This window comes from Rattus norvegicus, chromosome 4 (assembly GCF_021556685.1).
Source record: "Rattus norvegicus strain SHRSP/BbbUtx chromosome 4, alternate assembly SHRSP_T2T, whole genome shotgun sequence".
Classification (NCBI taxonomy): Eukaryota; Metazoa; Chordata; class Mammalia; order Rodentia; family Muridae; genus Rattus; species Rattus norvegicus.
Genome location: NC_141537.1, coordinates 116937117 through 116964384, shown reverse-complemented (window position 1 = coordinate 116964384; position 27268 = coordinate 116937117). Strand labels below are relative to the sequence as shown.

The window sequence follows — 27268 nt, the reverse complement described above, 5'->3', positions numbered from 1 at the left end:
GCCTTATCATCCCACCTCCTTGCCCACTCTTGAAAGGGGCAGACTGAAGCCAAGGGTATTGATACTGCTGGAGAGGGTGTAACTGTAGAGCCACTCATCAAACACAATGTGGCAATATTTAATAAAGGTGCACCAATAAGCAACTAGCTTTGCTCTTTAGAGAAACTTGAACATAAAGTACCAGGGTCTGTGAACAAGGAAATTCATTTATGCACACAGCATTTTTTTGGTAGATTTTTTTCCCTTATTTTTATTTAGCATGTGTGCTTTTCATTTTAAAAGGAGTGTAACCTCCTACTTCCCAAAATAAAGTTAAAACATTTTCCACTAAAAACCTGATTTCCAATATCACCTAATATGTGGAGAGATGGCTCAGCAGTTAAAAGCACTTGGTGCTCTCCCAGAGGACCTGGGTGCAGTTCCCAGCACCTGAATGGTGGCTCACAGCTAGGGATCTAAGGCCTGCTTCTGTCCTCCCTGGGTATCAGGCATGTGGTGTAGACATATATTCAGAAAACACTCACTGCTGTCAACATCTCTTCCCAGTGGACAATAGTAACTTTGTCTACATCCTCTAAGGTCCCACAGACAAACCAAGGCAGGATTCTGCCACAGTTCCCTCTGGAAAACTGAGTTTATAGGGTTTCTTTACAGATAGGTGAGGGGTTATTTACAGGGTCGTGGTGCTTCTCCCTGAAACAGGCCATGCCTACAAAGCCTTTGTCCAGCAGGGATAAGGGGTCCCCATAGTTGCAGAGATGAGCCCCCTTCACTAGTCATCCCTGGTCTGTATACTTTAGCTGTATGTAGAATTAAAGCAGAGCTATATGCAACAGGAGGTAGGGAACCATTGGATTCTCAGCTATGGATCTTGTGAGCTCTTGGGGTGGGGGGGTGGGGTGGGGGAGGAATGGGGGTCATCAGTGGACAAGCCCAGGTAGGATAATCCTTTTGCAAAAGAGAACAGTTGAACTCCCCAAGAGAGCAGTTGCTTGGTTTGGAGGACAATCATTCATGCACATAAAACAAATTAAAATTAAAAATTAAAAACAAATTACATAAGCTGGGTATGGTAGTCGGTGCCTATAATCGTAGCACCCGGGAGACTTGAGGCAGAAAGACTGAAAATCTGAGCCCAGCCAGAGCTGCATACCAAGGTCTTTCTTTCCCTCTACCAAACTGTGTGAGATGAGTCCCATCCACACACACATGGTGAGAGGACTGACTCCTGAAGGCTGTCTCTGGCCTATGCACACACACAATAAATAAATGTGACAACAACAAGACTGGGTCATACATTTAATCCCTGCACTGGGAGGCACAGGTGAGGGCAGATTTATGATTTTGAGAACAGCCTGGTTTACACAGAGAGTTCTAGGCTAACCAAAGCTACCTAGTAAAACCCTACAGAGAGAGAGAGAGAGAGAGAGAGAGAGAGAGAGAAAGAGAGAGAGAGAGAGAGAGAGAGGAGAGGAGAGGAGAGGAGAGGAGAGGAGAGGAGAGGAGAGGAGAGGAGAGGGCAGGGCAGGGCAGGGCAGGGCAGGGCAGGGCAGGGCAGGGGAGGGGAGGGGAGGGGAGGGGAGGGGAGGGGAGGGGAGGGGAGGCAGAACAATTAAGCCTGTGAATCCAGCAGTTCAGTATAGGAGTGCTTGCCTAACACACTTACTGCCCCAGGTTCCATTCCCATCACCAAATAAACCCAATGTCCTGGCACATTCAGGCAGGAGGGTCATATCCTTGGTTATGTAGTAAGTTTGAGGCTGGCTTGGACTTCAGAAACACATGCTCCTCCTCCTCCTCCTCCTCTTCCTCCTCCTCCTCCTCTTCCTCCTCCTCCTCCTCCTCCTCCTCCTCTCCATGATCATTATCACCATCATCATCGTCATCATCATCATCAGTTGATATGCAGAAACCTTAGTTTTTGTTTCCAGGAATGTGAACAAAGAGTACACATCATTCCCCTGTTTTTGGTGAAGGACTGAGAAGATGAATGAATTAAAAGCAGCTTAGATTCGTGTCTGACTTCACAATGCACAGGGAAGCCTTGCTCACTCCTCGAGTGCATAAAGGTTCTGTTCACACCTTGCTCAGCTGCTTGTGTGTGCCCTGACGAGCTGCCAGAATGCCAGTCCTGGCCTGAGCCCAGGTCAGGAGGGTCTCTTCGGGAGGAGAAACCAGCTGACGTGTGTAGTCTACAGGGCCCTGACAGGCCAGTGCTGCAGCTGAGGGGCCCAGCCAGGAATCCTGGGAAAGACTTAGACTGTAAGAGGGTCTGCTGAGGCTCATGGCAGCCTTAGCGGTGAGGGAAATGAACAGTCAGCAGGGATCGTGAAGGGCAGGGAACAATGGGTGGTGAATAACAATATGGTCTTCAAGGAGCAGTAAACCAGCTAAGTGGTGACTGTAAGCCCACCACTCCATTAAACATTTTTCATTACATTCTTAAGTAATAAAAGTGAGTCCCTGTGAGTTCAAGGCCAGCCTGCTCTACATAGCAAGCTCCAGGCTAGCCAGTGCTATGTAGTGAGACACTGTCTCAAAAACCATAACAAACAAATACAAACAAATGCATATGTTTAAACTTTAAAAAGATCATCTAAGGAAATAGCACTCAGGGTAAGCGCCTCTGGCCTCCTGTGACAGACAGAAAAACTGACTGTACTGTACTGGTTACACAGCAAACCCCACCTCCCATGCTCCACAAAGCGGCTTTCATGTTGGGCACGTGACATTGGACCCAGGAATCTGCTCAAGAAACCTAAAAAGAGAAGGCTCCTACGGGACAGAGTTAATAGTCTTCACACGCTGCCTCTGCCCACTGCCAGCCCATCTGTTTGGTTCTAGCTCGTGGGAGTCTGGAACATGACTAATTACTATGCTGTCTGCTCCATCCCTGGTGCAAAGAAGCCAGCAGGCTTCTCCATCGTCTCATCTCAGTTCCCACGAATCAACCCCACTGACATCTGTCTGGCCATCCACTCACCACCTAAGACCATCAGCTCCATGACTCTCTCCAGTGAGCCAACGGATAGGGAAACTGGGAAGCCACAGTACAGGTGAGGGCCTCTGTCGCTTCTCTTGCCAGCACAACCCGCTTCTGCTTCCAGGGCTCCCATCCCCCAGGGCATCAGGAAACTACCAGGCTTACCTCCAGAGCTTACTTGTCTCTGAGCTCTTATTTGACAGAGACAGGAGGGAGGAACAGGGACACTGTCACAGCAGATCAACACATACATGTTCTTGCTGTCTTCGCCTGAACTTATACTGGTAAGGCTTTTCTGTGTTATTCCTCCTGCCCAAACGTACTCGGTGGGGTACAAGGCCGACACCAGCTGAACTCACATATCAGTTGCCTCTGGGAGAGAACAAAGGATGACAAAGGGACACCCAGACATCCCCGGTCCCAGATATGTGGCTGAGCACCTGAGCAGAGGGGAGCAATGAGATCCAGAATGACTGGCTCTGGTGATGAGCTGGAAGACAGTCTTCAGGGAGATAATGCTCTCTTCTCTGAGTAAAGCTCTACTCTAAGATTCAACCGGTCCCTGTTCAGTTGCCTTCAGATTACACTTCTGCCCAGACACTTCCTAAGGGCCCTGGCGGCTGCTTCCCCAGCTGTACTTGGGGTGGAGGTGGGGGTGCTTAGTTCTCGGCCCAGGTCTCTGCCCTCACTGCTCTCTGCACCCTCTGAAAGTCTTGCTGCTGCTGTAGTTTCCAGCTCTGTTCTGTGACTCCTGCAGTCCAGTGCCTACTGTTTCCCTCATCCTACGGGACATGGATGATACGCCATATTGTGTGAAACCACAGCAAGAGGGAAGAGAGCTAACACCCTCCAGTGACAGTAGAGGAGCTCCCTCTCCATCCAGGCAGGCGTGGTGCTTGTATGTGGTCTATCCAGGGAGGGCTTGTGAGGGGTGGGGGTGGGGCTGCTAAGACAGTAAACTCAGCCAGATAATTCCCTCAACCACCATGGGGACACATTCCCAACTCACTCCAATTTGAACTTCCCTGCTGAGCTCCGCACCAATGATGGGCCCAAGCAGAACAGGTATGAATCCACCCACACAACATCCTCACTAGTACCTCAAATCCACGTCCAGAACTCACACTCTGCTTAACATGGGCCCTTCTCCTGTGACTGGGGATGCAGGGGGATGCCTCCAAAGTGGGAGGCAGAAGAGTTAAGTGACAGTGACAATAGAAATAGATGTGCCACAGGAGGAACCCATACACACCAAACAGGCCTCAAAGAGCCATAGCCAAGCAGCCACTGGAATGGCAATTCTGAGAGAATGTTCTCAGTGAGGGGGGTTGGGGTAAAGGGAAGGAGTGGAGACTAGGAAGGGAGTCAAATGGCTTCTTTCCTCCATAGGGAGAGGGCTCATAGCACAGGTGAGTATGAGAACGCCAGTGATTAACTAAAGCTGGGACACTGGGCACACTTGGAGGGCAGACCCACAAGAGACTGGAAAAATGGGCAGAATCTAATAGTTCATGGTCTTGTGAATCTCAAAAAACTTATCTTTTAAGTTCTAGGCACTTAGAGGGGTCATTTTATTTCAGGATGAAGCTCCACTACATTGCCTTTTAGATGCACTCACCCAGCAGTGGTGGGCAGAACTGGGTGAGGAGAGGCAGTGAACAGCAGGTGGAAAATCAGAGACAGCATTTAAAGATGGACGCCGGGGGAAGATAGATGGCTCAATTGAAGGGCTTGCTGCTGTTTGAGCATGAAGACCTGAATTGGAGTTCTAGGAAGAGTTGGGTGTGGTGGTCAACAAGCCCAGAGTTCCAGTGAAGCAGTGAAGCTGTGCTTTGGCCTGCGCGCGAGTGTGCGCGCGTACACACACACACACACACACACACACACACACACACACCTAGGACATTGGACACGTTGAACTTTGAGATCCTGTAGGGCACTCACAGGGAGGGAGCCCGTATGTCACAGAATGGAAGAACCCAGGAATCCAGAGTGTAGTCCTACTTTGAGAACCTGCCACCAAAGTGAAAGCATGGGGGAAATCCAAACATGCTTAACTTCAAAGTATCACACAGGTTGTTCAATAATTATTATTCGGTTTTCGGACTTTTTTGAGATAGGGTCTCACTGTGTAGCCCATCCTAGCCCTGAACTCAGACACCTGCCTGCCCCTGCCTCCTGAGTGCGGGGTTAAAGGTATGTGCCACCACACCTGGAAGTCACTGAGTCCTGCCCCTGAGTATCCTGACCACCAGTCAGAGGCAGGTCAGTCATTTGGGAGAAAGGACAGGAACGTGACACAACGTCGGGGATAGATGTGTGGCCTGTGGTTTTCTTAGCACCAGAGAAGCCAACGTTGGAGAGATGAAGTAGAGACTCTCATCTACCAAGACAGTGACAGAGCAATTACCTACCATTCCTAAGTACCTGGGTTCAAATCCTAGAGCGCTCACACACAAAGTAACCTTGTCATTAGTTCTGCGGCAGCCAAGCCCTCCATCCCAGGCTCCCCTGATACACGGCAAGTTAAACTTTAGCATCTAAGATGGCATTAGCCATGTACGATCCCTGAGAATGTTACCTAAAGTTCTTTCCCAGACCCCAACAAGGCAGGCTAGAGACAGCGTCTCCAAACCCCACACAGCACTGTCCTTCCAGCGGGTGCTGTGACTGCACGAGGCCCCTGGCTCTTCCCAAGCTGCTGTTCCCCAGCCAGGCCCACTCCCGGGTCCTAGCCCCGCTGGACCAGATCCTTGCACGTCTTTTCCCACGTGGGTAATGAGGGAGCACCTTGAACAGCTGGTCAGTGAGCGCCTAGACTAACTCTGAAACTCTACCCTGCTGCTCACAGGCCCCCAAGTCTCACTCCTGTAAGGATTTTAACAGCTCTAAATCAAGACCAGAAATTCCAAGAAGTCATAATAGCAGCTTCCTATATCAGTGATTTGGAGTGAGTTTTAGTGCAGTTTTTTTTTTTTTTCACTTCTTACTGCTCTGCTGCCTGAGTTTCCCTGCCTTAGTAAATGTTAATCTGAGCCCCAAGTCTGATGAAAGAGATGGTCAATGCATGAAAGCCAGCTCTAGAAACTGAAGCTGCAGGGAGTGGAACAGAGCTGGATGGGCTATGGGTTTCTGCCCTCCAAGCTTCCTACATGGACTCCTGAGTCCCACCAGGCTCCCTTCCCCTCAGCTTAGTGCACACAGAGGGTGCAGCGCCGCCCCCATCCCCAGAGCAGGCCATCCAGCCTCGCTGGGCACATGGCTTCTATACCAGCCCTCCTCCACCTGTCCCAAAGCCAGTCCCACTCTCAGAGCCACACGGAAAGCAGTGAAGCAGAAGTTGCTTTAATCAAGGGGTGAAGTCCTCAGTCAGGGAGACCTCACTCAATCTGTAGTGGAGGGGTGTCAGCCCCCTCCAATGCCCTGAGGCCCCTCAGGAAAGAGGGAGCAGATGAACAGCAAATATGGAAGAGGCCAGGGGTAAACAGGCAAACCCAGGTTACGGAAGTAGCAGAACCCTGACCAGACCAGGCGAAGGTGAACCACTCAAGAAGTTAGCATGTGGTTCAACCCGGGAGTGGCTGAGGTGGCCGTGCACTGGGCAGTGGGACCAAAGGGAAGGCAGGGAAGGAGTGCTTAGGAGATGAGACGACCGTGAAGCTGGTGCAGCTGCTCCTGGGTCAGCACCAGGCGGTGTCGCTGTCCGAGGCCTGCCGCACACGAGAAGGTCACTTTGCCCATGTAGACTGTGTCGTCTTGCTGCTCTTCCTTGGCCTTGTGTTGGGAAGAGAAAGAGGGCCTCAGGTTAATGGCTCTCTTGATTATAGGCACTGAGGGTTCTTGAGTACTAGACTGTGGCAACCCCTGGGAAACAGGCTTCTGGGTTCTGACACCACAGTAACGCTTCAAATGAGAGCAAGGGTGGTCTAGCAAGGTAACCTGAGTCTATTCGCTACAATATTCCAATCTCTACGTGCTGGAAGCACTTCTGGTCCTGTGCAAACCAGACTTGGCCCTGCCGGGTAAAGCAGGCTCTGAGGCTGGGCCTCTTGCACCCCACGGGAGCACCGTCTCCCACCCCATGCTCCCCCTTACCCTCAGGAAGGCAGATGAAGGGAAGGTGGCAAAGTCAGTGGGAACAGTAGCTCCAGGACGCTGAGTTACTGTCTCCTTGAGGACCTCATCCTGGGGAGGAGGAGGGAGGCAGGGTTCATGTAGGGGCTCCAGTCAATAGCTCAAGACCTCCTCCGCTTCACAGCAACGCTAGCTCCAGGGGAGGGTGGCTTCCCATCACTGTTCTTCTGTTCTTGTCTCTGGTCTAGGCCCATCCAGCATCCCTCCCTCCTGTACACGCCTCCATTCTTTAAGGCCTAACTCTGTCCATTGCGTCTAGGAAGTCGCTGCAAACATGCTGCCCCTCCAGTGATTTCAGATGACAAACTGCAGCCACACATCCCAGAGTCACCCCGTCAGCACTGGCGGCTCATCAGCCTAAAGATGGCGCTAGTCACCCACTTTGTTGACTGAATTTATCGATCAGCTCCTCCCACCTGCACTGCAGTGTGCCACAGAGCACAGAGCAAGCACAGAGCACCTACGAGAGCCTGGCTACCCCAGGGAGCTCAGTGTGGGAAGGTAGGATGTGACTGACCTTGAGCTTCTCGATGGTGTCGCTCAGAGACTTGAGCTGGGCCACTTGTTCCATAAGCTGAGCGGATGGGCTCTTGGCAGCTGTGCGGAGGGAGAAATGTCAGGACACTAAGTCCATCCAAGCAGCCGAACTGCACGGTCGGACACATGGGGACTGAACCCACATACAACAAGCACTTCAGAGAGAAAGAGTAAACTGGCTCTGGTGGGAAGGCCTAGAAGGCCACTGACAGATTGGGGGAGGAGGGTCTGAAGTTCAAGGTCCGCCTGGGCAACGTACTGAGACCAGGTGTGGTGGCGCACACTTTAATTCCAGCACTCAGGGAGGCCGAGGCTGGTGCAGGTCTGAGTCTGAGGGTGGCCTAGGCCACAGAGCACCAGTGTAGCAGGCTTGAGGCCCTCAGCTGGACCCCAGTATCAGAGAAGAAAGGAGAGAGAGACGGGAGAGATAGAGTAGGGAGAGACTATGCACAAGAATCAGGGAAACAATCCTGAAGCTACTGAAGACAGCTGGGAAGAGCCTGGGGTCAGAGTGGCTGCAGCCATCTTCTCAGGAGCAGAGGTACATACCCGGGCTGCTTCGGGTGATGTCTACTACGTGGGTGTGAGTGCTCAGTTGGTTTAGTTTCTCCAACAGCTGGCTGGTCTTGCGATACAGTGCCCCAGACAGGAGGTTACCACCAGGGCCCTCATGGGGTGGGAGGGAAAACTTTGCAACATGCAGAGGGGGCAGAGCTGCCAAGGACGCCTTCATCTGGGCTCCCTGTCAGGAGGTGAAGGGAACAGAGTAAGTGGTTCAGAGGCACCAGTGGCCTCGGCTGACCATTGATGGGCAGGCGAGCTCAGGGCCCACATTCCCGAGTGCCTTACTCTGAGGATGCTGTTCTCATGCTGGAGCTGAGAGATGTGTAACCTCATGGCAGAGATCTGCTGAAGCAGCAGTGGTGAGTCCTTCACCGGCCCCGGGCCTGGCAAGGCGCCTGGAGCCTGCCCAGGAGTGCCCCCTGTGAACAGCATGCAGAATATCATCAGTCCTGGGTGCACAGGATTGAAAACTGGGCTCTTTACCTTCCCCATCCCCACCTCCACTTCTGATGCTGTCTCCAGTCCCAGTGCCTTGGTAAACCCCAGCCCGGGTAGGTCTCTACCTCGCTGTTGTTCCTCTGGAGAGCCCATGGGGGAGCAGAAAAGAGAGAGAGCGATTAGATAATATGGGGACATTGGACAAAGCAGAGGAACTCTGGGCACAACATGCAGAAGACCCTTTTCCTCACCACCAACACTTCTAAGACCCTGCCTCTGCCTTTGGGGTGTAAAGGAGATAAAGGCGGACAAGGCCGTGAGTCAGGGCACCTCTGAGAGAATGGTAAACTGAGTGACTGCAGGAAGCATGTGGTGAGGCTGCTCCCGCCTCCCTGACCCCTGCTCCATCCAGGAAAGGCACAGGACACCTCAGAGGCTGCATGCACCTCTGCACCCTGAGTGCTCCAGCTGCAAAGTCTGGGAAGGAGGTGAAGGCCCTGCTCTGCTCCTCAGGCTTCCCCTTGCTCTGAGGTAAGTGCCTCCCTTGTCTGATGGGGTGTTCATTAATCCAGAAGTGGAATTTGTTTAAGAGCTATACTGAAACACAAAATGGTGAATCAAAAGGTTCCCTCTCAAAGCACATGGGGCTGCCTATACTGTGGGAGCACGCTGTCACAAAGGCACTTGGTCACCGTCCTGAGTCAGGTCATATCTATGACTAGGCCTTTGATAAGGGCAAGACCTCAGGTAAGATGAGCAGTGAGGAAAGGCCAGAGATCCTGGTGGTTTAACCATGGGACTAGATTGTTCTCTTGAGTGAAAATGTTAAGCACATACTGAAAGCGGGGTAGAAACAAACCAGGGCAATGGGATCGGAGAGGGACAGGGACAGGGAAACAGCCTGGAGGACACAAACTCCACACAAGGCTCCCCAACCTCATTAAGAACCTAAGAATAGGTCAGGACGGAAGCCATGGAATGAAGTAGGCACACTGCAGGCCATCAGATACTGGCTTCACACGAGGCTGGACACTCCAGCAGTGTGGCCTGGCCTCTCTGGTGTCTTGGCTGAGACAGAAAGGCCAGATGGCAGGTCCAGAGGGACAGCTCCCAGGCCTAACTCAGTCGCCATCCACCTTTACTGACAGTCTTGGTAGCACGCATGCTACTTTATACAGAGGTCTGTGAGCGTATTTTCAAGGAAAATAAAACCCCAATGAAATAGGCAGCGTGAAACTGGGGCAGGCATGTTCTTGGCTGAACACCTAGGGTATAGGCAAGCACCTGAAGTCAAACTGAGGTCAGAAGAGAGGACAGTCAAGTCAGCCTCCTTTGGGCCAATGCCACCATACTTACCACCAGCAATGCCAGAGACCAGGGTAGCAATGCCTGATGGAGGGGGGCCCCGGAGTCCCTCAATAGTGCGCTTGGACTGGCTGTTCAGGCGCTGCTTGAGCTCTGTCTTCTCTGCCTCCAGCTGGTCTATGTCAGCCTGGAGTGCATCCATTGTCTCCTCAAACTCTCTGTGGGAGAGAACATGGGTTCAGACACCTCCCTCCTCACAGCCCACGACTTTCAGGTCTTGAGGGCAGGCCCTCAGAGGCAACCTGAGGCATGGCTGGAGGGAGACAGGAGAGTAGGAAAAGAAAACTGGGGTAGTCACACTACAAGGCTAAAGGAGTCACTATCGACAGAAAACTGCAGAGCAGGACGGGGAGAGGACTCGGGGCCCCAGGACGGCGCTCACTTCTCCTTCTTCCGTAGCAGGGTCTGCGTCTCCTCCAGCCGAGTCTGAACTTTCTCGATTCGCTCATCAGCATCCTTGGCAGCGCTGTCCAGCTTCTTCTCCAGGAGGCTCAGCCGCACGTTGGCCTCACTCAGCTCCTCTCCCTAGATAAGGCAACACTTCAGTTCCTCAGCATCCTCCCAGAGCCACAGGACCACGTTAGGCTGTGGGACGTGGAGCACCTTCCCAGATGACACCTAGTTGCAGGTTCCACCTCTTTCCTCAGCTCCCACCCAGCACCCGACATTGCCAAGTCCCACCACACTTCCCAGCCTTTAGCTTAATTGTTTCAATTAATTAATTTACATTATATGTTCTTTTGTCTGCATGTATGTCTGAGTACCATATGTGTACCTGGTGCCCTCAAAGGCCAGAAGAGGGCATTGGGTCCCCTAGGACTAGAGTTACAGATAGTCATGAGCCACCATGTGAGTGCTGGGGATCAAACCAGTGTCCCCTGAAGAGCAGCTCTTAACCACTGATCCATCTCTCCAGTCCTCCATACCTTAATCTTGAGTGACTTCTTTAACTCCTTGATGACTGTCTCTCGATCCTCAAGCTTCAAACCCAGACCTTCAGCATCTGTGATCTCTGCACGCAGTGCTGCAGCCCGAAGTTCAACTGGAGGAGGCTAAAAGACAGTGGGCCAGATGGTGGAGGCAGGGGAAGGATAGAGTGGGTCAGATGGTGGAGGCGGGGGAAAGAGACCACTCCAGTCACAGGAAAATCACCTGACTTTTAGGCAGGACGCCCCTCCCTCCAGTCTCCCCACTCTCCACAAGGTGCTGAGTCCCCAGAAACCTCCACCTACCTTGCTCGGGGGCCGCTCTGCGTCATACTCGCCTTCCTGCATGGCTGTGGCCAACTTGTTCATCGTGCTGATGAGGATGGAGCATGACTGGCGCAGACATTCGTAGGGGCTGCTGGAGGGGCTCCCGTAGATCTGCACAGCCAAGAGCAGGTATGAGAAGCTGGCAACAGCTAGAGCCTCCGCAGACCCCACGGTTCCGGGCCAACCTGCTCGCTTGCTTTGAAAGCCAGCTCCTCCAGTGCAGCCACGGGCAGCCCCTCGTTCTCTGCCAAGGGGGCGATGAGCTGGGCGGCTGCAGCTGCCACCTCCTGCAGAACAGCTACCACCCACGTCAGGTGCTTCCTGCAGTCCAGGAGTGTGTCAGACACCTGTGTGACAGGCCAGAGTCAGGAGCCCATCCTGGTCCACCATCACACTTCCTGGCTTCCCAATTCAACCCCCTGACCAGACCCGGATCTCAACGTGCTCGGCCCCTCCTGTTTCTGCTCAGCCCTAAACCTGTGAGCCGAAGGCCAGCGCTGCTGGGATCCCAGGAGCATCCGTCCCTGGCATTCGCCGTCGGATCTTCTTGCAGAACTGACGGATGTCACTGCAGGATGTTTCCAGGTCTCGCAGAAGAAGAGCAATATCTGTTGCCTCCTGCCCACCCTACTCGGGAGAAGGAAACAGACAACTGCCATCAGCACTGGGGGAGGGGAGGGGAAAGGATAGGGAAGAACTCCTCAGATCCAGGTGAGCCCTCACCTGCAAGAAGGCACGCAGCCGCCCCACCTCCACGCTCATACAATCCAGGGCACTCTGGGTGAACTGTACAGGAAGAAACATGAGTCTCGGCCCCTCACGGGAGCTCCATCACCATCCTCATCCCTGGGACGCATCTTCTATCCCGTGTGCACAGGTCCTCTGCTTTCACAGACCTCTCGGTCCCATTTCCCTCCCTCATCTCTATAGAAGCTTAGTCACGATGCAGACACGTCACCTTGATGTGGTCAGCCAGCTGCATGGTGGACTCCTCGGGCTGCTCAGCGAGGTGGATGCTGTACAGATGCTGGGGAGGACAACAGAGGCAGCCTTCAGTCTTGGGAAGGGCAAGAGCTGGGGGATGCCCTACTCCCAAACTGGAGACACTGTGGTCTTCAAAGGTTCAAAGCTTTCTAAAACCTCTAGGCAGTGACATCACAAGGCAAGTTCGTATCAGACAAACAAGAAGTGGGACTGGTGGCCCACAATCCTGGCACTGGGGAGGCTAAGACAAGAGCATCAGGAGTTGGAGGCCAGCCTGAGCTACAGGGAGATGCCGTCTTATAAAAGCAGCTAGTAAGGGCTGGAGAGATGGCTCAGCGGTTAAGAGCACCCGACTGCTCTTCCAGAGGTCATGAGTTCAATTCCCAGCAACCACATGGTGGCTCACAACCATCTGTAAAGAGATCTGATGCCCTCTTCTGGTGTATCTGAAGACAGCTACAGTGTACTTATATATAATAAATGAATAAATAAAAAAAAAATTAAAAAAAAAATTAAAAGCAGCTAGTAATGGCTAAGTGATAAAGACACTTGCTCCCAAGTTCAAACCTCAAGACCCATATGATGGAAAGAAAGAGTCAACTGCTTCATGTTGTCGTATGACCTCTACATGCACACTGTACCACACAGTACACATGTACATACATGCATCTCAACATTTGGGATGGATGCAGGAAGATCAGGAGTTCAAGGTTATCTTCCGCTACACAGCAAGTTAAAGGTCAGCCTGGGTTACATGAGACCCAGTCTCAAAAGAACAAAACAAAAAAATTATACTGTTCCCCTTCAACAGCAACAAACCAACCCCAAACAACAATAAAAAGAAAAGCAGAGCAAACTGGTCTCAAGAAGCCAACCACGGCCATAAAACCTTGTACACCCTGGCAAGAACTCTCAGTAGGTATGAATCCCTTCCTGCCCTGCCATTTCCCCCGACCTGAACTCCGGCCCCAGACCTGGTAGTACTTGATGGCCTTGGTGAGGGGCTCCACGTTGACAGTCTCGTCCAGCTGATCCTTGTGCAGCAGCTCGATGAGGAAATCTAAGGAGCGCTCGTGGGCACTCATCTCCGGGTACAGGCTGCCTACCTTCTTGTACACGTCCACGCTGCACTGAGAGAGGGCACTGAGGACCAGAAAGGGGCTCCATGAGGGCACGGTCTCCAGGCAGTTACATGGCCCAGGGTACAAGGGAGGGGCTGAGGAGTCTCTTACTGCTCGTAGCGGTGCAGTGTGGCCTGCAGCAGACTCAGCGAGTACACCAGCCCGGCGGCAAAGCTTAGCTGCTCCCCAGCAGCCCCTCGCAGCCCAGGCCGCTCCGAACAGTTCTCACTCAGGTCAAACTTCTCCTGGGCCTGCTTCCGGATGAGCTCTGCCTGTGGGAAGAAGACCAGGGCACTGGAGCTGGGAGTTGAGGACAAAGAACACAAGTCCAAGAGTCATGACACAGCTAAGCGACTATGTGCAGGGGATGCACACGTGGAGGAGAGCAGACACGGCTCTTAACAGGCAGGAGGCTCAGGGCAGAGCAGGGTCGTAATCTGCCTAGATTCCCTGCCACATATCCTCCAGCACCTAGGGCTACCTCTACTCCAGTTTAAATGTCATTCCTTTAGTAACCTCTACCCTCGGCTAAAGAAATCACCAACTGCCTCACCAGGAGGCTCCTTCTCCTCCTTGGATACTTTCTCCTATCTGGAGGGGACTGGTTTCAGACCCCTCCTGTAAACACTAGCACATGATGTTTGACTGCCTCATGTAAAATGCTCAGGATCTGCATGTAACCTATGTGCACACACCTGTACATGTTAAACCACCTCTAGGTTACTGATGGTACCTAACACAAGCTAAGTGATACCAAGGATATACTGGATTGTTCAGAGAACAGTGAGAGAAAAAGTGTGCATGCACAAGGCTTTTCTCCAAACACTCTGATGTGCAGCTGTGGAATGCAGACACAGGGCTCCTGAATGTGGCAGCTGGCTGTGTTCACTGAGTCCCTGCTGAGCAGGAGTACCCGCCCTACCTCAGAGGCTGTGTGGACAGCTGGTGCCTGCCCCCTTCCCCTCACATCCTCAGTGCCTTGGCTCACAGTACACTGAATGGTTTTCTTGACTCACTGGCCATACCTTGCAGATGAGTCGGGGCATGAGCAGCAGCACCAGGACACAGTCATGGTCTCCCCCTGGCCGAAGGAAGCTGTCAGGCATAAAGGCCGTCAGCAGGGACATGTGCCGGTTGGCCTGGGCAACTTCCATCTGCCTCAACTCCATCTCGATCGCCTGTAAGGACAGGGAGAAGGGATCTCAGGCTGGATGCAAAGCTGCAGAAACACCAGGCCCTTTGTTTCTAGGTTAGGTCCAGGCCAGGATTCTTCCACAATTGCCACCCTAAGCACCAAGTCCAGAACCCCACCCCAAGTCAGCCCACAGCTACCCCTCCTCTGCCCGGGCTCTCCAACACCCCTGACTTTAAGGTGCCCACTTTCCTGACCTTGGCATGAGCCTTGGTCTCAGCAAACTTGATTTTGAAATCAAAAGTCTCTGGCGGTGGCTGCTGCTGTCTCTCCACAGACGCTTCCTGCTGGTTGGTCAGCTCCCGATTGACATCCTGAGAGCAGACAGTGATGCACAGTGGGTCCTGGGAACCCTAGGGTTACCTTGATCAGAGACCAGAGGCGAGGCAGGCACCTGTAGGTGGGCAGTCAACTGGCGGTACTTCTTGATGGTCTGCTGGTAGTCGGCGACCGTCTCCTGGGCGGCTTCCACTCGCTTCTGGGCCTCCCTTACTCGGGCGCCTGCCATGTCCAGCTGCTCACGCAGCTCCAGTTCTGTCTCGCGTGCGTTCTCCTGCAGCTCGTCATTCATCTCATTCATCGCTTCCTGGACGGCAGAGCAGGGAAGAGCATACATGTAGGGTCAAGATGGCAGGGCGGAACGGTCCCTCCAAATATTCTCCATCAGGGTCAGAAGTCAGGGACCTGCTCTCTTCTTACCAAGTCCCCCACAGTCTCCCGTAATTCTCGCACTTTCTCCTCCAGATTCAGGTTCCGGTCAGTCAGCATCTCCACCATCTCCTCAGCTCCCAGAGCAGCGTCCACCTGTGTCAAGGGGAAGGGACAGGGAAAAGTGCCATCTTAAGGGTCCAGATGCAGGAGGGGCAGTGGGAGCTGCAGGGGTGGGTGAGGGCTGTGTTCTCAGACCTGCTCTTTGAGCTCATCGATGGTGCTCTCTGCCTGGCTCAGTTCCTCCTGAAGACGCTCACGCTGCTGCCTCACAACCTCCAGCTCCTGGTTCTTCTTTTCCATGAGCTTCTGGAGCTTCACATGCTCCTGCTTCTCTGAGGAAGAGAGATCTCGCATCCTGTGCAGAAGTGGAAGCAGCAAAGGAAAGAGTCAAAGGGAAGACAGAGATGGCAGAAAGGGTGGTCGGTCACAAGGTGACGAGTGCTGACACCTGAGGCAGGAGGGGACAGAGAAAGGCCTACCTCACCAGGGCGTCCTTCAGGCGGGCATTCTGCTCCTCCAGCTGTTTGAGCTGGTAGCTGGACGCAGCCCCATCAGAGCCTGTAAGAGCGACGGGGTGTTCATGCCAGTCCTGCTGCACCAGCTGGCCCCACTCCTGCTCCTCGTCCCCTACCTTTCTCTTCAATTTCAGCCTTGAGGATCTCCAAGTCTGTGGTGAGTTCGTCTACTCGTTCCTTCAGTGCCTCCACCTCCTGCTGCAGGGACTCGGCCCGCTCCTCGGCCATCTCCTTGTCCAGAGTGGCCATCTCGATGGCGTCGGCTGTGTCTGCCATCTCCTCCATGTAGCGCTCCTTTGCCTCCAGTGCCTCCTTGGCTTCCTGGAGGTTAGAAGTCAGTGGAGCAACCAGAGCGACTCCCACGCTGCCCTTTCTTCCGGGGCACCCTATAGCCCAGCCTAGTTCCCAGTTCCCTTGTTTGGGTCCTTCCACCTTCCCGGCACCAGCTCCATCCGAGGCGCACCTTCCGCGCCTCCTTGAGGCGCCGCTGCAGGTCCGCCTGCTGCTCCTGCATTTTGCTCTTCCATTCCTGCACCTGCTCCAGCTGGATCTTGTGCTTCTCCAGCTCCTTCAGCTTTGCTTTGTCTTCTGAGCGTTTCAGACGCAAGGTCTCCAGCTTCTCCTCCAGGTCCCGTACCTGGGCCCTCAGCCCTTCCTCTTCCTGCCAAGAGGAAGCCCATGGTTTGTGCACAGCTCCTGCCCCACCCTAACAAAACTGAGCTGAAGCAAAGATAAGAATGTATAAAAGCCTTTCCCTAGACTGAGAACCAGGAGCAGGTGGCCTACGAACATCTAAGAGGAAACTGCGGCACGAGAGACGCAGAGGGAATATAGAAGAGCAGGAAGGATGGGGACACTTCGGCCAGGAGCACGCTATGTCCCCACTCTTTCTGACTCCGGTCCTAGGTCTTCCCCAACCCTGGCCAGGGTTGCAGAGGTGCCTTGACTCCTCCTTACCTTAGAGGGAGAAGGAAGTGGGGGTGCTGCTCCAGGAGAGGTGAGGGCCGGTGTGGGGATGATGGGTGCTGCCAGCGGAGTCTGAGCTGGGGTGCTGGGCTCACTGCTGCTCAGTTCACCGGCTGATGCTGATCCAGAGGGGCCCAAGGAGCTACTGGGCCCAGCCACCCCAGTACTGGCTGGGCGAGTAGGCTGTTGAGAGGACAAGAGTAGACCACAAAGAAAACAGAATACGGGAGTGTGGAAGGAAGAGGGGGAACAAGGAAAGGAGGCAGAGGAGAGAAAGAGAGTGTATAAAGCACAATGGGACCAAAAGCGGGGTAAGGGGAGGACAATGACAGAGTTGAAAGTAGCAGTGACAATGGACAGTGGAGAAAAAGAAGAGAGGACGGGAGACATGAGATTATAAGGTTCCTCCCTTGGCACTGTGTCCACATTCCTCCCCACTCTGCCCTAACCTTCAAAACAGGATCTCACTCCCCAGAACTCCCCTTTGTGACCCACTTGTGATCATTCTAGCAACTTCTTAATACTCCATTCCTAGCTTGCTGGGCTCATGTCCAACTCCCCCAGCAGAAAAAAGTGCCTCAATGTCATTCCCAGAAGCAAAGAACAGATTAGAGACTTCTCAATTGTCCTGTTCACAGAGGGCGGGGCCGAAAGGGTGGAGTCAGGCTTGCTCTCCTGGTAAGCCTCCCTAGTCTTCTCTGCTTTGGTATACATCAACAGATCCTATAGGTTACTGGGCTGAGATGGAAACTGTACAGACTACCCTCCAAGAAAGGTAAGTAGAGCTGACCCCTTACCTCCTCACCCACGACAAAGCTCTAACTAAGTCACAGAATCCAGGCTCCTGCTGAGGCTGGAGGGGGTTGGGGGGGCTGGCCAGCTTTCAGGAAGCCACAAACCCTGGGGTAGACAGTGCTGCCCCAGTAATGTTGAACACCAGACTACCCACAAATGCTCCCACCCCTCACCCAGGCACCCAGAGCACTCACTTCTTTTAATTGCACCCTTCCAAGCTGATCAAAGCCTGTCTTGATTAGCTATAACCCTTCTTACTGCTCTTCCACACCCAATCTATTGGCTAAGATGGCCTCTCAAATATTACAAGTTGTAGGGCCTGGAAAGATGCCTCAGGAGAGTAACTGGCCACTCTTCCAAAGAACCCAGGTTTGAGTCCCAGCACTCACATATCCCAAAATATCTGACACCTTCTCTTGGCCTCTGAGGGCACACATATGACATACATACATGCAGGCAACACTCATATACATAAAAACAAAAAAGAACTAGAAATCACTTTCCCAGGGAGTCCAATTACCAGCCTCAAGCTCCTCTTCTCCCTTGGTATACTGCAACCAACATTTACTTGCTAGCATGCATGCCCACATACATGCACATGCCTGAAATATATGTGCACTCAGCAGTGGCTTACAGAGACCTGCTTGTTCTCACCTTGGGCCGTCGAGTTGTGGTCTGGACAGGCAACAGGAGCCAGAAGAGGAGGAGTCAGGAAAGAGAGTCGTGGCAGGAGGACAGAGGTAGCAATGAGAGTAGAAGCAGCAATGGACTAGGCTAGCCCACCAACCCTGCCCCACTACCTCCCATGGGGACTCAGTGTCCCTGCTCCAGGCTCACACCTCCTGCTGCCTGAAGAACCCTCATTTTTACCCAACCCTTGTAGGCCTCACCCCTTCAGACCTCTGTAGCTCCCACAAGTCTGGTCTCTAGGCTGAACCACAGGAGACCAAAGGCAGCAGCTGGCAAGAAGGCCTCCAGAGACCAGCCTAGGGGCCCCACCCAGCCACCTCTCCCAAGGACTTCCCCAAGTCAGCCTCTTCCTTCAAGTGCTAGACTCTAGAGAGGACACCCTAGGATCCGGCCCCATGGCAGGAGTGCAGACACCCAGAAATGAGAGCTCAGATCACTAAGACAGAAAAGGGCTGATCCCCTCCCAGCCTTGCAGCAGGCTCCCTCCCTAGGGTAGAGGGCTCAGGTGTCACTACTGTGAATACTGCATTAGTAAAAGCCCACAGCTCAGCAAAGTAACCCTTCCAGCTGGAGGAAGTGGGGGTGGGCAGCAACCCTCAGAAATCACTCTTCCCAAAGCAACCCAGGAGGCCTCTGGGTTACTCTGAAGTGGCTAAGGGGCAATTAGCGCCAACTCCCAGAGGCTTGCTGCCTGTGCCTGGGGCTCTAGCAAATCAAGATTCAGCTTGAGCAGACACTGAGTCCAAGATGGCCAACCTCCACCCTCTGCTCAGGGCTAATTCACTTCAGCTGTGGATCAAAAACTATTCTAGGGTCCACAACCTGCCTTGGTAAACTCCCTAGCCCAAGCTCCGGGGAGGCAGGATGCTGGGAGAACAAGCTGTAAGTCATTCCAGCAAAGGTTGGTAAGTAGGCCTGCTTCGTGCACTGACCCCAGGAAACCCTCCCAGGCCCTACTGCAGTGGGGTCTGCCTGAAGCCCAAGCCTGTGAGGCCATTGGGTAAAAGGCCTGGTACAGACTCAGTCCAAAGCAGGTAGATCAAGGAACATATACATGTCCAGGGTGGGGCACAGTAGTGACACACACCTCTCCCTACCTGCACCCCTTCTTCCTTACCCTCCTCCCCCAGCCAGGTAGACTGATGAAGTCAATCAGCCCCCACCCCCACCCCAGCAGCCTGCTTCCATCGCCCTGGCAACCCAGCAGCAGGACCAGAGCAAGCAAGAGTACCTTTCGGGCTGTCGGTGCCTGTCTCATCATTGCAGAAAACCACAGAAAGCAAGGAGAGGAAAGAGACGGAGGGACAGAGGAGGGCAAACAAACACAGGGAGGAAAGACAGACGAAGGGAGGGAGGGAGGGAGGGAGGGAGGGAGGGAAAGGCGGCGGAGACAGAGATTAGTGCATCAAATCCCAACAATGCAGCCTTAGCTTCCGGGCCGGCAAAAGGCGGCTGCGGCGACACAGGCCCTGGCAGGTGCACAGCAGGACGGCGGCCGATTGTGAGCTCCAGCAGGCTCCGGAGCCTTGCCTGGCCCGGGTCGTCAGCTTAAGCTGATGGCAGTCTCAGTGGCCGCAGCAGCAGCAGCAGCAGCTCCACCTGACGTCATGCACCCACCCTCCTCAGCTCCATGGGGGTGGAGCTACCAGTCCTAGGTCACCTAGCAACCACCCAGAACCGGATGGCTCCTCCTCCTCCTGATGGTACTAAGTCCTGCGCAAAGCCGCCCTTCCTCCCAGTCCCTTCACCACGTTCTGGCATGGCGCTCCTCTTCTCCTCTACCTCTAAGACCTTGCTCCAAAAAGCTGTGCCAGGGGCCATTGCAGAAACAGCACCTCATGGAGCCAAGGGATTTGTGGACAGGGACAGGGGGCCTGCCGGCTCCATCAACCTATGTCACAGTTATACTCCCCCTGAAAAGCCCATCCATGTCCACTTCTCTTGCACACACTGGCGAAACCCTTAGGCTTCTTATTCAGAACACAGTCAGAGCACCCCTCCAGCACCCAGCCCCAGCTCTGAAGGGCACACAGTGATTAAGGAGTCTTGGGACATGACAGTGGCATAGCAACAGCTCTAACGATAATGTTGGGTTCTTCCCTCACCTCTCCAAGCTGGAGAGATCAAAGCCTATGTCTAAAGGACTTTCTAGAAAGGGTAGGTATTTTTTTGTGACACCTACATTCTTTCCTGACTCCCTCTCAAAACACTGGTTTGGGGGGCTAATGGCTCAGAGGTTAAGAGCCTTGGCTGCTTTTGTGTAGGACTGTTTCAATTCCAAGCACCAACTTGGTGACTCACAATCACTTTGTAACTCAGTCCCAGAGTGATCCGTCACCCTCCTGTGGCCTCCATTGGCACAGTTCAGATATAGTATATACATGCAAGCAAAACACCCATCCGCATAAATACACACACACACACACACACACACACACACACACACACACACACACACACAGGCTTCTGTTCTGGACCTCGCTGTTCTGTGTGGGATGATAGGGAATCCTGGCTAAATGCTCTGCTTGGACTGAACCATCAGGGTATAAGCCTGGAGAGAGCAGGGAACATGCTGTAGCATAAGGCCAGGCTGTCACATTTCACCAGGACATGGACATTGCTCAGGCCCCTACCAGGGTCATGTCAGCCTGCAGCCAGGACTCTTCCAGTCTTACACTGCAGTTTCATGCTCTTCTCTATTTAGCGACAGGAGGAGAAACTGGAGCAGCAACCACAACACAACACTCCAGGGATGAAGCAAGTCCTCGTGTGTCTGGAACATGCCCAGCTTCTCTGCAGCATTGTCTGCCTTACACTCCCATTCCTATCCAGACCCAGGACCCAGGATCAAAAACAAGTCCTAGTCTGTGGCTTCTACCATGGTAAGACTTCCAAGTGTTTTCCACGCCCACAAGGAGCTTCCTTTCCCCCTCCTATGGTCCCAATCCAAAAGTTTCCCATGCGACATCTGGAAGGCCTGAGACAGGCTGGCAACAAAGGGCTCACAGTACTGCACACATGGCTCAGACAGGTACATGCAGGGCAGGACGAACTAGTGCAGAGGCCCAAGGCAACGGCTGGTGTAAGGAAGTGGTCATGGCAGCAATTTAAGTGTTTAAAAGTCCATGGAGAGGAGGTGGGCATGATGGGCCCACCTGTAATTCCAGCACTAAGGCTGAAGCAGGAGGACTGCCACAGATTCTAGGCTAGCCTGGTCTACATAGTGAATTCTGGACTAGCCTGAGCTACAATGTAAGACCCTCTCAAAAGACCTAAAGAAAAGTCTGTGGAAGCAAGGGGGTGGAACAGACAAGATCCTGGGGAAGGAGGAATGAGTCTCCTTGGGCAAACACTAGTCGAGGGGGGCAGTGAAAGCCATTGGGCAGGGTAAGCTGGGCGTTTATGACAGCACTGATTCAACGGCAGGCAGGCAACATCCTGACCCCCTCCTTACACAACCATTGTACCACACTTTCCTCAGCTCCAGTGCTGTAGGATGCCCTCCCTCCACCGCCAAGCCTGGCTAAGTGGGAAGGCCCTGTAAAGCAACTGAGCTGTGACTTGCTACCGAGCACCTGGAGTCTCTAACTGGGGGTCTTGAGCATGGAAGAACTGTCTGTCTCTAACGAGCGGAGTGCTGCTTTGGACTGGTCCCCCAACCTGATAGAAGACAAACTGCCATTTCCTCTGGCCAGCCCAGCCCCATGGTTACACACACATGCATGCAGCAGTTGGGGTGAGGAGCATGCAAGAGAGTGGGAGGAGCTCACAGCCCACCCACCCAGCCAGACACAACAGTAAACACACCACCTTCTTAGGCTTCAGTCCCCGCTGCGTGAGGAGCAGGAAAGGTCAGAGTTAGAGAACAGACTGGCCTGACAGACATCCTGTGCATAAGTGTTAACGTCAACTCAGGTGAACACACTCGAGGGAGGTTAGGTAAGCATCAAGCCCTGGGCATAGAAGGGGTTCCTCAAGGGTCCCTCTGCAGAAGAGGCAAAGGGAGCTGGAAAGGGCCTCTGCATGCATCTTACAACACTTGTGAACAAAAGATCTGCTTCTCCCTCCACACCGCACCTTATCTGCCCTTACACCATCTTGTCTTGGCATCTTTGGATACCAGAAGGTAGAAAGCTGGCTACACTCTTGGGTTTAGGCCTGTCCTTCCAATCCCCCCTCAGCTCAATCCTATTTGACCTGAAATGTCTAGATTCTAACAGTTTCTCTACTACCTATATTCTAGTCCTAATGTAGCAATTCATACCCAGAATGTGTCCTTCTAGGGGAAGTTAGTCGACTACAAGTCTAACTCAACCCAGACCCATCTACGGCCTCCACCTACTCAGCCCTGGGCTTCCTCCCTCCCTGTGTTCCTCCCTTACACTGTCAAACCACTCACCAGTTTGCTGGTCTTTGCAGCTGCATCAGCTCCCTCTGTAGAAAGCAAACAACAACAAAATATATTTATCCAAAGGGGAAGGGGTAAGAACCCTCTGAATGGGATGGAAAGGATAGAAGGAAATAGAGCAGACACCCTGTTATTAGAAGGGTGGGAAACTTGGATGTGAAGATACAAAGTCAGTATGTAACTAGTACCTCTCTTGAGGATCTTTGAAGCAGAAGAATCAGGAGTCTCTGGGGAAGTAGTATCTGCTCCATCTTCAAATACTTGGATCTGAGACCAAAGAACATACTCAAAGCAGTCAGGTTAAGAATGCCTATAACATGGGTCCCTCCTGAGCTCCTGAGCAGGCTGGGATACAGAGTACTTCCCCTAGACTTGATCTTGCCTTTCTCCCAACCACAGCCTCTCATTCCACTTAGGGAAAAGGACACACTAGCAGCACAAGCGACAGATGTTCGTGTGAGTGCACTCGCACTCACACACACACAGGCACTGCGCACACACAAGCACCACATGTGTACAACGTGCACAGGTTCACATGGTGAATTACCTGGGATTGGCGTACAAAGATGCCGTGGCCTTCATCGCATGTGAAATACTTCCTTCCCTGAACGGTACCATCGTTCTTGCCTTTTGCTTCATCCAGGATCACGCCCACCCACTTGCCAGTGGCAAAGAGTGTAGCTCCAACATAGGCCACAGTACCACGGTGGCCCTTCCCAATCACCTCCACACGGGAGCCGACCCGCAGGGGCCGGGCGCTTGCCTCCGTACTCATCCTGCTGCCACTGGGCGTCTGCAAATAAGCCATACACCAGCATGGTCAGTCAGAGGCTCTAGATGGGACCCTGGACTGAGAAACTACCACAAGTCATATCTTTAAACTCCATTCTCAGGGCAAAGTGAGCCCACAAACTCTCCTCTGAAAACATCAGTGACATGTCCAAAACTTTGCCAAAGCCAGGCAGAATGGCATACACCTAGGATTTCAACACCTGGGTGGCAGAATCAGGAGGCTAGCCATGAGTTTGAGGCCAATCCAGGCTATATATAAGCTAAAAGCCAGCCTAGGCAATATAATGAGACCTTGTTTCAAGAAATCTTTAAAAAGCTTGTTTTGATAGAGCACATATGGGATTCCAGCACTTGGGCAGCTTAGACTTACCAAGATTACCAAGGAGGATTACCAAGAGCTTGAGGCCAGCCTGGGCTACATGATGAGCTCCAAGTCAGCCTACAGTAAGACAAACCTCTAGGGAAAAATAGTAACAAAAATGAACAATAAAAACAGTCCTTTTATTGTTGTTGTTTGTTTTTTAGAGACAGGATTTCACTGTGTAGTCCTGGCTGTCTTGGAATTCACTCTGTAGACTAGGCTGACCTCAAATTTGGAGATCTGCCTGTCTCTGTCTCCCAAGTGCTGGGATAAAAGTGTGTGCCACCATCGCCCAGCAATAACAACAATCTTAAAAACCAAAACTCTAACATTCTCTAGAATCTACTGGAATTTTTTAAAAAGAATTTATATTTAAATTGTATAACAAATTTTTGAACATCTTTGAACATCACCATCTGGCTGCTTCTAGGGTGTACTGTCCCCAAGGAAAGGACAAGAACAAGCGAACAACTCAATTCAGACCAGGATCCCCACAACCCAGCCCCAGGAACCAGACCTAAGAAAGCTAGCAGCTCAGGGGTGGCCCTCTCCACTGGCCACCCCACTCCACCCTTCTTCCTCCTCTTCTTCCTCCTCCTCCTCTTTGTGTGTGTGCCTTTTACAATTTTTGTTACTGTTCATTGTAGACAGACTGTCAGTACTATCTAGGCTGGTCTGGAACTTGCAGTCCTCCTGCCTCAGCCCCCTGAATGCTGGGCTCACAGGCATGCATCAATCGGCACATCTGCTTAGACTTCTCAGAAGAATAGAACTGCACCTCTTTCCAGGCTCACAACCGCCACTGTGCCTTGATGATGTCAGTCCATCTACATATCCACCTGGCATTGCTGGGCTATTGACTACAGCCCATTCACCAGCTCCTTCCTCCTGGCCATGTCCTACTCTGTCTGCTCTCCCCCAAGCTCTGGAGGCCATGGTGTCACAAAAAAAAAAAAAAAAGAGTACAAACAAACAAAGTACCTCAAATTAGCCCCTCACTGTCCTCAAGCCCTGACCAGTAGTTCATCTGGGCAAGCAAAGGTACAAAGACACTGTCCTTGGGTTGTACCCAGCTTCTTACATATCCGTGATGACAGAACACATAAAATTAGGTCCCAAATCAGACCATGATTTGGAAGAAAATCACACCTAAGCCATTTTTAGCAATAGCTGCTCCATGAACCAGAGAGATTACAGCAAATAAATAAGGCAAGAAAATGTGACCCCCCAATGGGCCTAAAGACTCCAGGGGGCTCCTTCCTATTACTCCCCCCAAACACACACACACACACACACACACACACACACACACACACACACACATACAAACACACACGGCACAGTTAGCTTCAGAAAGGAGTCCTGCCCAAGCCTGGGAAGTCAAACCCTTGCGAGCTGTCACCCTCTAGCCCCTTTCCTCACCGAGCCCCACCAGTAAGGTAAGGCAGAGCTCCTAAGGATATGGGGACCTCAAACCATACCAGGGACAATGAAAATCTCATGGGCCTGACAATAAAGGAAGCTGCCAATGATAGGAAGGCTGGACACAAACTCAGAAAGACCCTCCCACACCTCCCAACACGCCTCTCAGAATCAGGTGGCTCTAACTGTAGACGCAAATCTAATCTTACATAGGAGAGAGCAGAGGCAGACCAGGGCATCTGAAAAGGGCCTCACAGCAAGGCCTTCTGACCCACAGGCCAGTTAAAGACAGACTGGACCCCTCAGCAATCCCAAGCCTCAGAGCCAGCTGTAGTCAGAGGTCAAGTCTGGTTGGGTCCCAGTTAGGACCCAACTGGGTGGGTGGGTGGGTGGGTGGGGTAGCCTGTCCAGCCTGCCACTGTCAGGGCCCTGAAGGCTCCTCAGAAGCCCAGTGTGTGAGTACCTCAGCTGAGAGCCAACCTGCCTCCCCAGCCCCCACACAAGTGATGTCCACAGGCACCAGGCCTGTTCCAGCAGCCCTCCCAGGGCCATCCCATATTGACTGGGGCCACTTACCCGATTGTACATGTGCCTCTTGCTCTGGGCCATGTTGCTCACCCGGACTCTACCCCCTCCCCCAGCTAGCCAAAGACAGAGAAAGGCAGAAACCTAGGCAGGAGGGGTCAGGGTGATGGGCCTGCATGGACCGGCTCAGAAGCCGTCAGCAACGGACCTCCCTCCATCCATGGGCCTCCCTCGGGAGGGGTAGGGGCAGTGATGGGGCTGAGGAGTAAGTCCCTTCTACTGCCCAAGGATTCCTGAACCCAGAGACACTGAGCCCCGCTCGCCAGCTGATGAGTCTCACTCTGCGCTAGTGCTGCTCTAGACTGTCAGGAAGCGTGCTGGCCTCTGGGTCCTAGTGCTCCCCTCCTTCACCTGAACCCAAGGATGGGTTGTCAAAAAATCCTCAGCACTGGAGCGCAGGGCTCTGGAGCCCTGACACTTCTTTCCCACCTGTGCCCTTCACTGTCACTGTCCCCAGCCCCAGAAAGTGAGGCTTCAGCAGGCCCCAAGCATCAAGGGCCACTTCAAAATGATCAGCTGCTTACAGCCTTCACAAGGACTCCCAGCCCCTTCTGTTGTTGTTCTGTGTCACCCTACCAAAGAGAGATCTGGACCCAGGTCCAATCCTCCATGACCAGGGTCTGAACTTCCACCTTACCCTGGCCAGATAAACAGTACAGAAGGGCAGAAATAGAAGCATGCTCACACAGAGAAAGCCAGGAAGTGTCCCAGCTCTTCACTCCTGCAACGTCAGAGGTCCCCATAGTCACTCTGTCTCTCCTCTGCTTGTTGTGTCAGGCCAGGCTCAGATCCCAAGATGTCACATTCAACGGATTATTGAAGACAGTTTTCTAAAGCTAAGGCCTCACTGTTCCCTTGGACCAAGTCCTCATCTCTTATATCCTTGACCTTGTCTTCTAACATCGGACCCAACAAGCTAACTTATTTTTTATAGTTCTATACCTCACAAAATTCCTTAGCTATGTTATAGTGCCTTCATAATTTAAAAACAAATGGTGTTAATTTAATGAAACTACTTATTCTAGTAGTAAGAGAGATTTTCACATGCTACCTCATTTATTATTCACAGATCAAAGACTAGGGTCTGATTCCTTAGCAAAGTTGGCCTGGGGACTAACCACTGGGCCCCCTGGCTGTGATGTGGACCTAGATCCCTGAACATACTTGTCTTCCTTCACTGACAAGACTGCAGTTCTGCAAGAAGGTGGTGACCACCTGTAAAAACGCCATAATGAAGCCAGTCACTTTATATGCTAGGTTAACTCTTAATCAAAACATTCTCTGTATCTTCATATCTGCCCAGAACCATCAGGACCTACCTCTCTGCTTCCCTGCAGTCTCCAGGTTGCTCTCCCTTCCTTATCCACCCCTGCCCAGACGACCATACTAAACCCACTCAGAGTATCTACAATCTACAGAACACACTTCAAAACATCACTCAGAGGGGTTAGG

General features: G+C 52.6%; 2 protein-coding genes across 36 annotated transcripts in view; one reads left to right on the top strand and one right to left on the bottom strand.

Moving 5' to 3' along the window:
• Nucleotides 1–6304: 6304 nt before the first annotated feature.
• Nucleotides 6305–27268, bottom strand: part of Dctn1 (dynactin subunit 1) — a 32778-nt gene continuing 11814 nt past the window's right edge. For 3 of the 35 annotated variants that reach the window (XM_087656266.1, XM_087656267.1, XM_087656265.1), the window contains exons 2-32: nucleotides 23204–23449; nucleotides 22845–22923; nucleotides 22648–22682; nucleotides 22059–22079; nucleotides 19480–19497; nucleotides 18213–18233; nucleotides 16755–16946; nucleotides 16261–16458; nucleotides 15914–16118; nucleotides 15762–15840; nucleotides 15478–15637; nucleotides 15271–15375; nucleotides 14966–15157; nucleotides 14769–14885; nucleotides 14405–14557; nucleotides 13491–13651; nucleotides 13233–13401; nucleotides 12233–12301; nucleotides 11998–12060; nucleotides 11752–11901; nucleotides 11460–11621; nucleotides 11254–11385; nucleotides 10948–11073; nucleotides 10404–10546; nucleotides 10013–10179; nucleotides 8782–8796; nucleotides 8504–8637; nucleotides 8204–8396; nucleotides 7635–7714; nucleotides 7079–7168; nucleotides 6313–6757 (exon numbers count right to left, since the gene is read on the bottom strand). In XM_087656266.1, the coding sequence (XP_087512392.1) occupies nucleotides 6620–6757; nucleotides 7079–7168; nucleotides 7635–7714; nucleotides 8204–8396; nucleotides 8504–8637; nucleotides 8782–8796; nucleotides 10013–10179; nucleotides 10404–10546; nucleotides 10948–11073; nucleotides 11254–11385; nucleotides 11460–11621; nucleotides 11752–11901; nucleotides 11998–12060; nucleotides 12233–12301; nucleotides 13233–13401; nucleotides 13491–13651; nucleotides 14405–14557; nucleotides 14769–14885; nucleotides 14966–15157; nucleotides 15271–15375; nucleotides 15478–15637; nucleotides 15762–15840; nucleotides 15914–16118; nucleotides 16261–16458; nucleotides 16755–16946; nucleotides 18213–18233; nucleotides 19480–19497; nucleotides 22059–22079; nucleotides 22648–22682; nucleotides 22845–22923; nucleotides 23204–23431 (3795 nt within the window). In that variant the 5' untranslated portion in view covers nucleotides 23432–23449 and the 3' untranslated portion in view covers nucleotides 6313–6619. Of the gene's footprint in view, nucleotides 6758–7078; nucleotides 7169–7634; nucleotides 7715–8203; nucleotides 8397–8503; nucleotides 8638–8781; nucleotides 8797–10003; nucleotides 10180–10403; nucleotides 10547–10947; nucleotides 11074–11253; nucleotides 11386–11459; nucleotides 11622–11751; nucleotides 11902–11997; nucleotides 12061–12232; nucleotides 12302–13232; nucleotides 13402–13490; nucleotides 13652–14404; nucleotides 14558–14768; nucleotides 14886–14965; nucleotides 15158–15270; nucleotides 15376–15477; nucleotides 15638–15761; nucleotides 15841–15913; nucleotides 16119–16260; nucleotides 16459–16754; nucleotides 16947–18212; nucleotides 18234–19479; nucleotides 19498–22058; nucleotides 22080–22647; nucleotides 22683–22844; nucleotides 22924–23203; nucleotides 23450–25807; nucleotides 26136–27268 lie in introns of those variants that run through there. The other 32 variants (XM_087656270.1, XM_087656271.1, XM_087656269.1 and 29 more) reach the window with 22 other exon arrangements.
• The window catches only part of Wdr54 (WD repeat domain 54), a 34600-nt gene continuing 24815 nt past the window's right edge, over nucleotides 17484–27268 (top strand). Inside the window, exons 1-2 of the mRNA XM_087658760.1 lie at nucleotides 17484–17538; nucleotides 20953–21130. The gene's annotated coding sequence lies outside the window, so the exon portion shown is untranslated. The remainder of the gene's footprint in view (nucleotides 17539–20952; nucleotides 21131–27268) is intronic.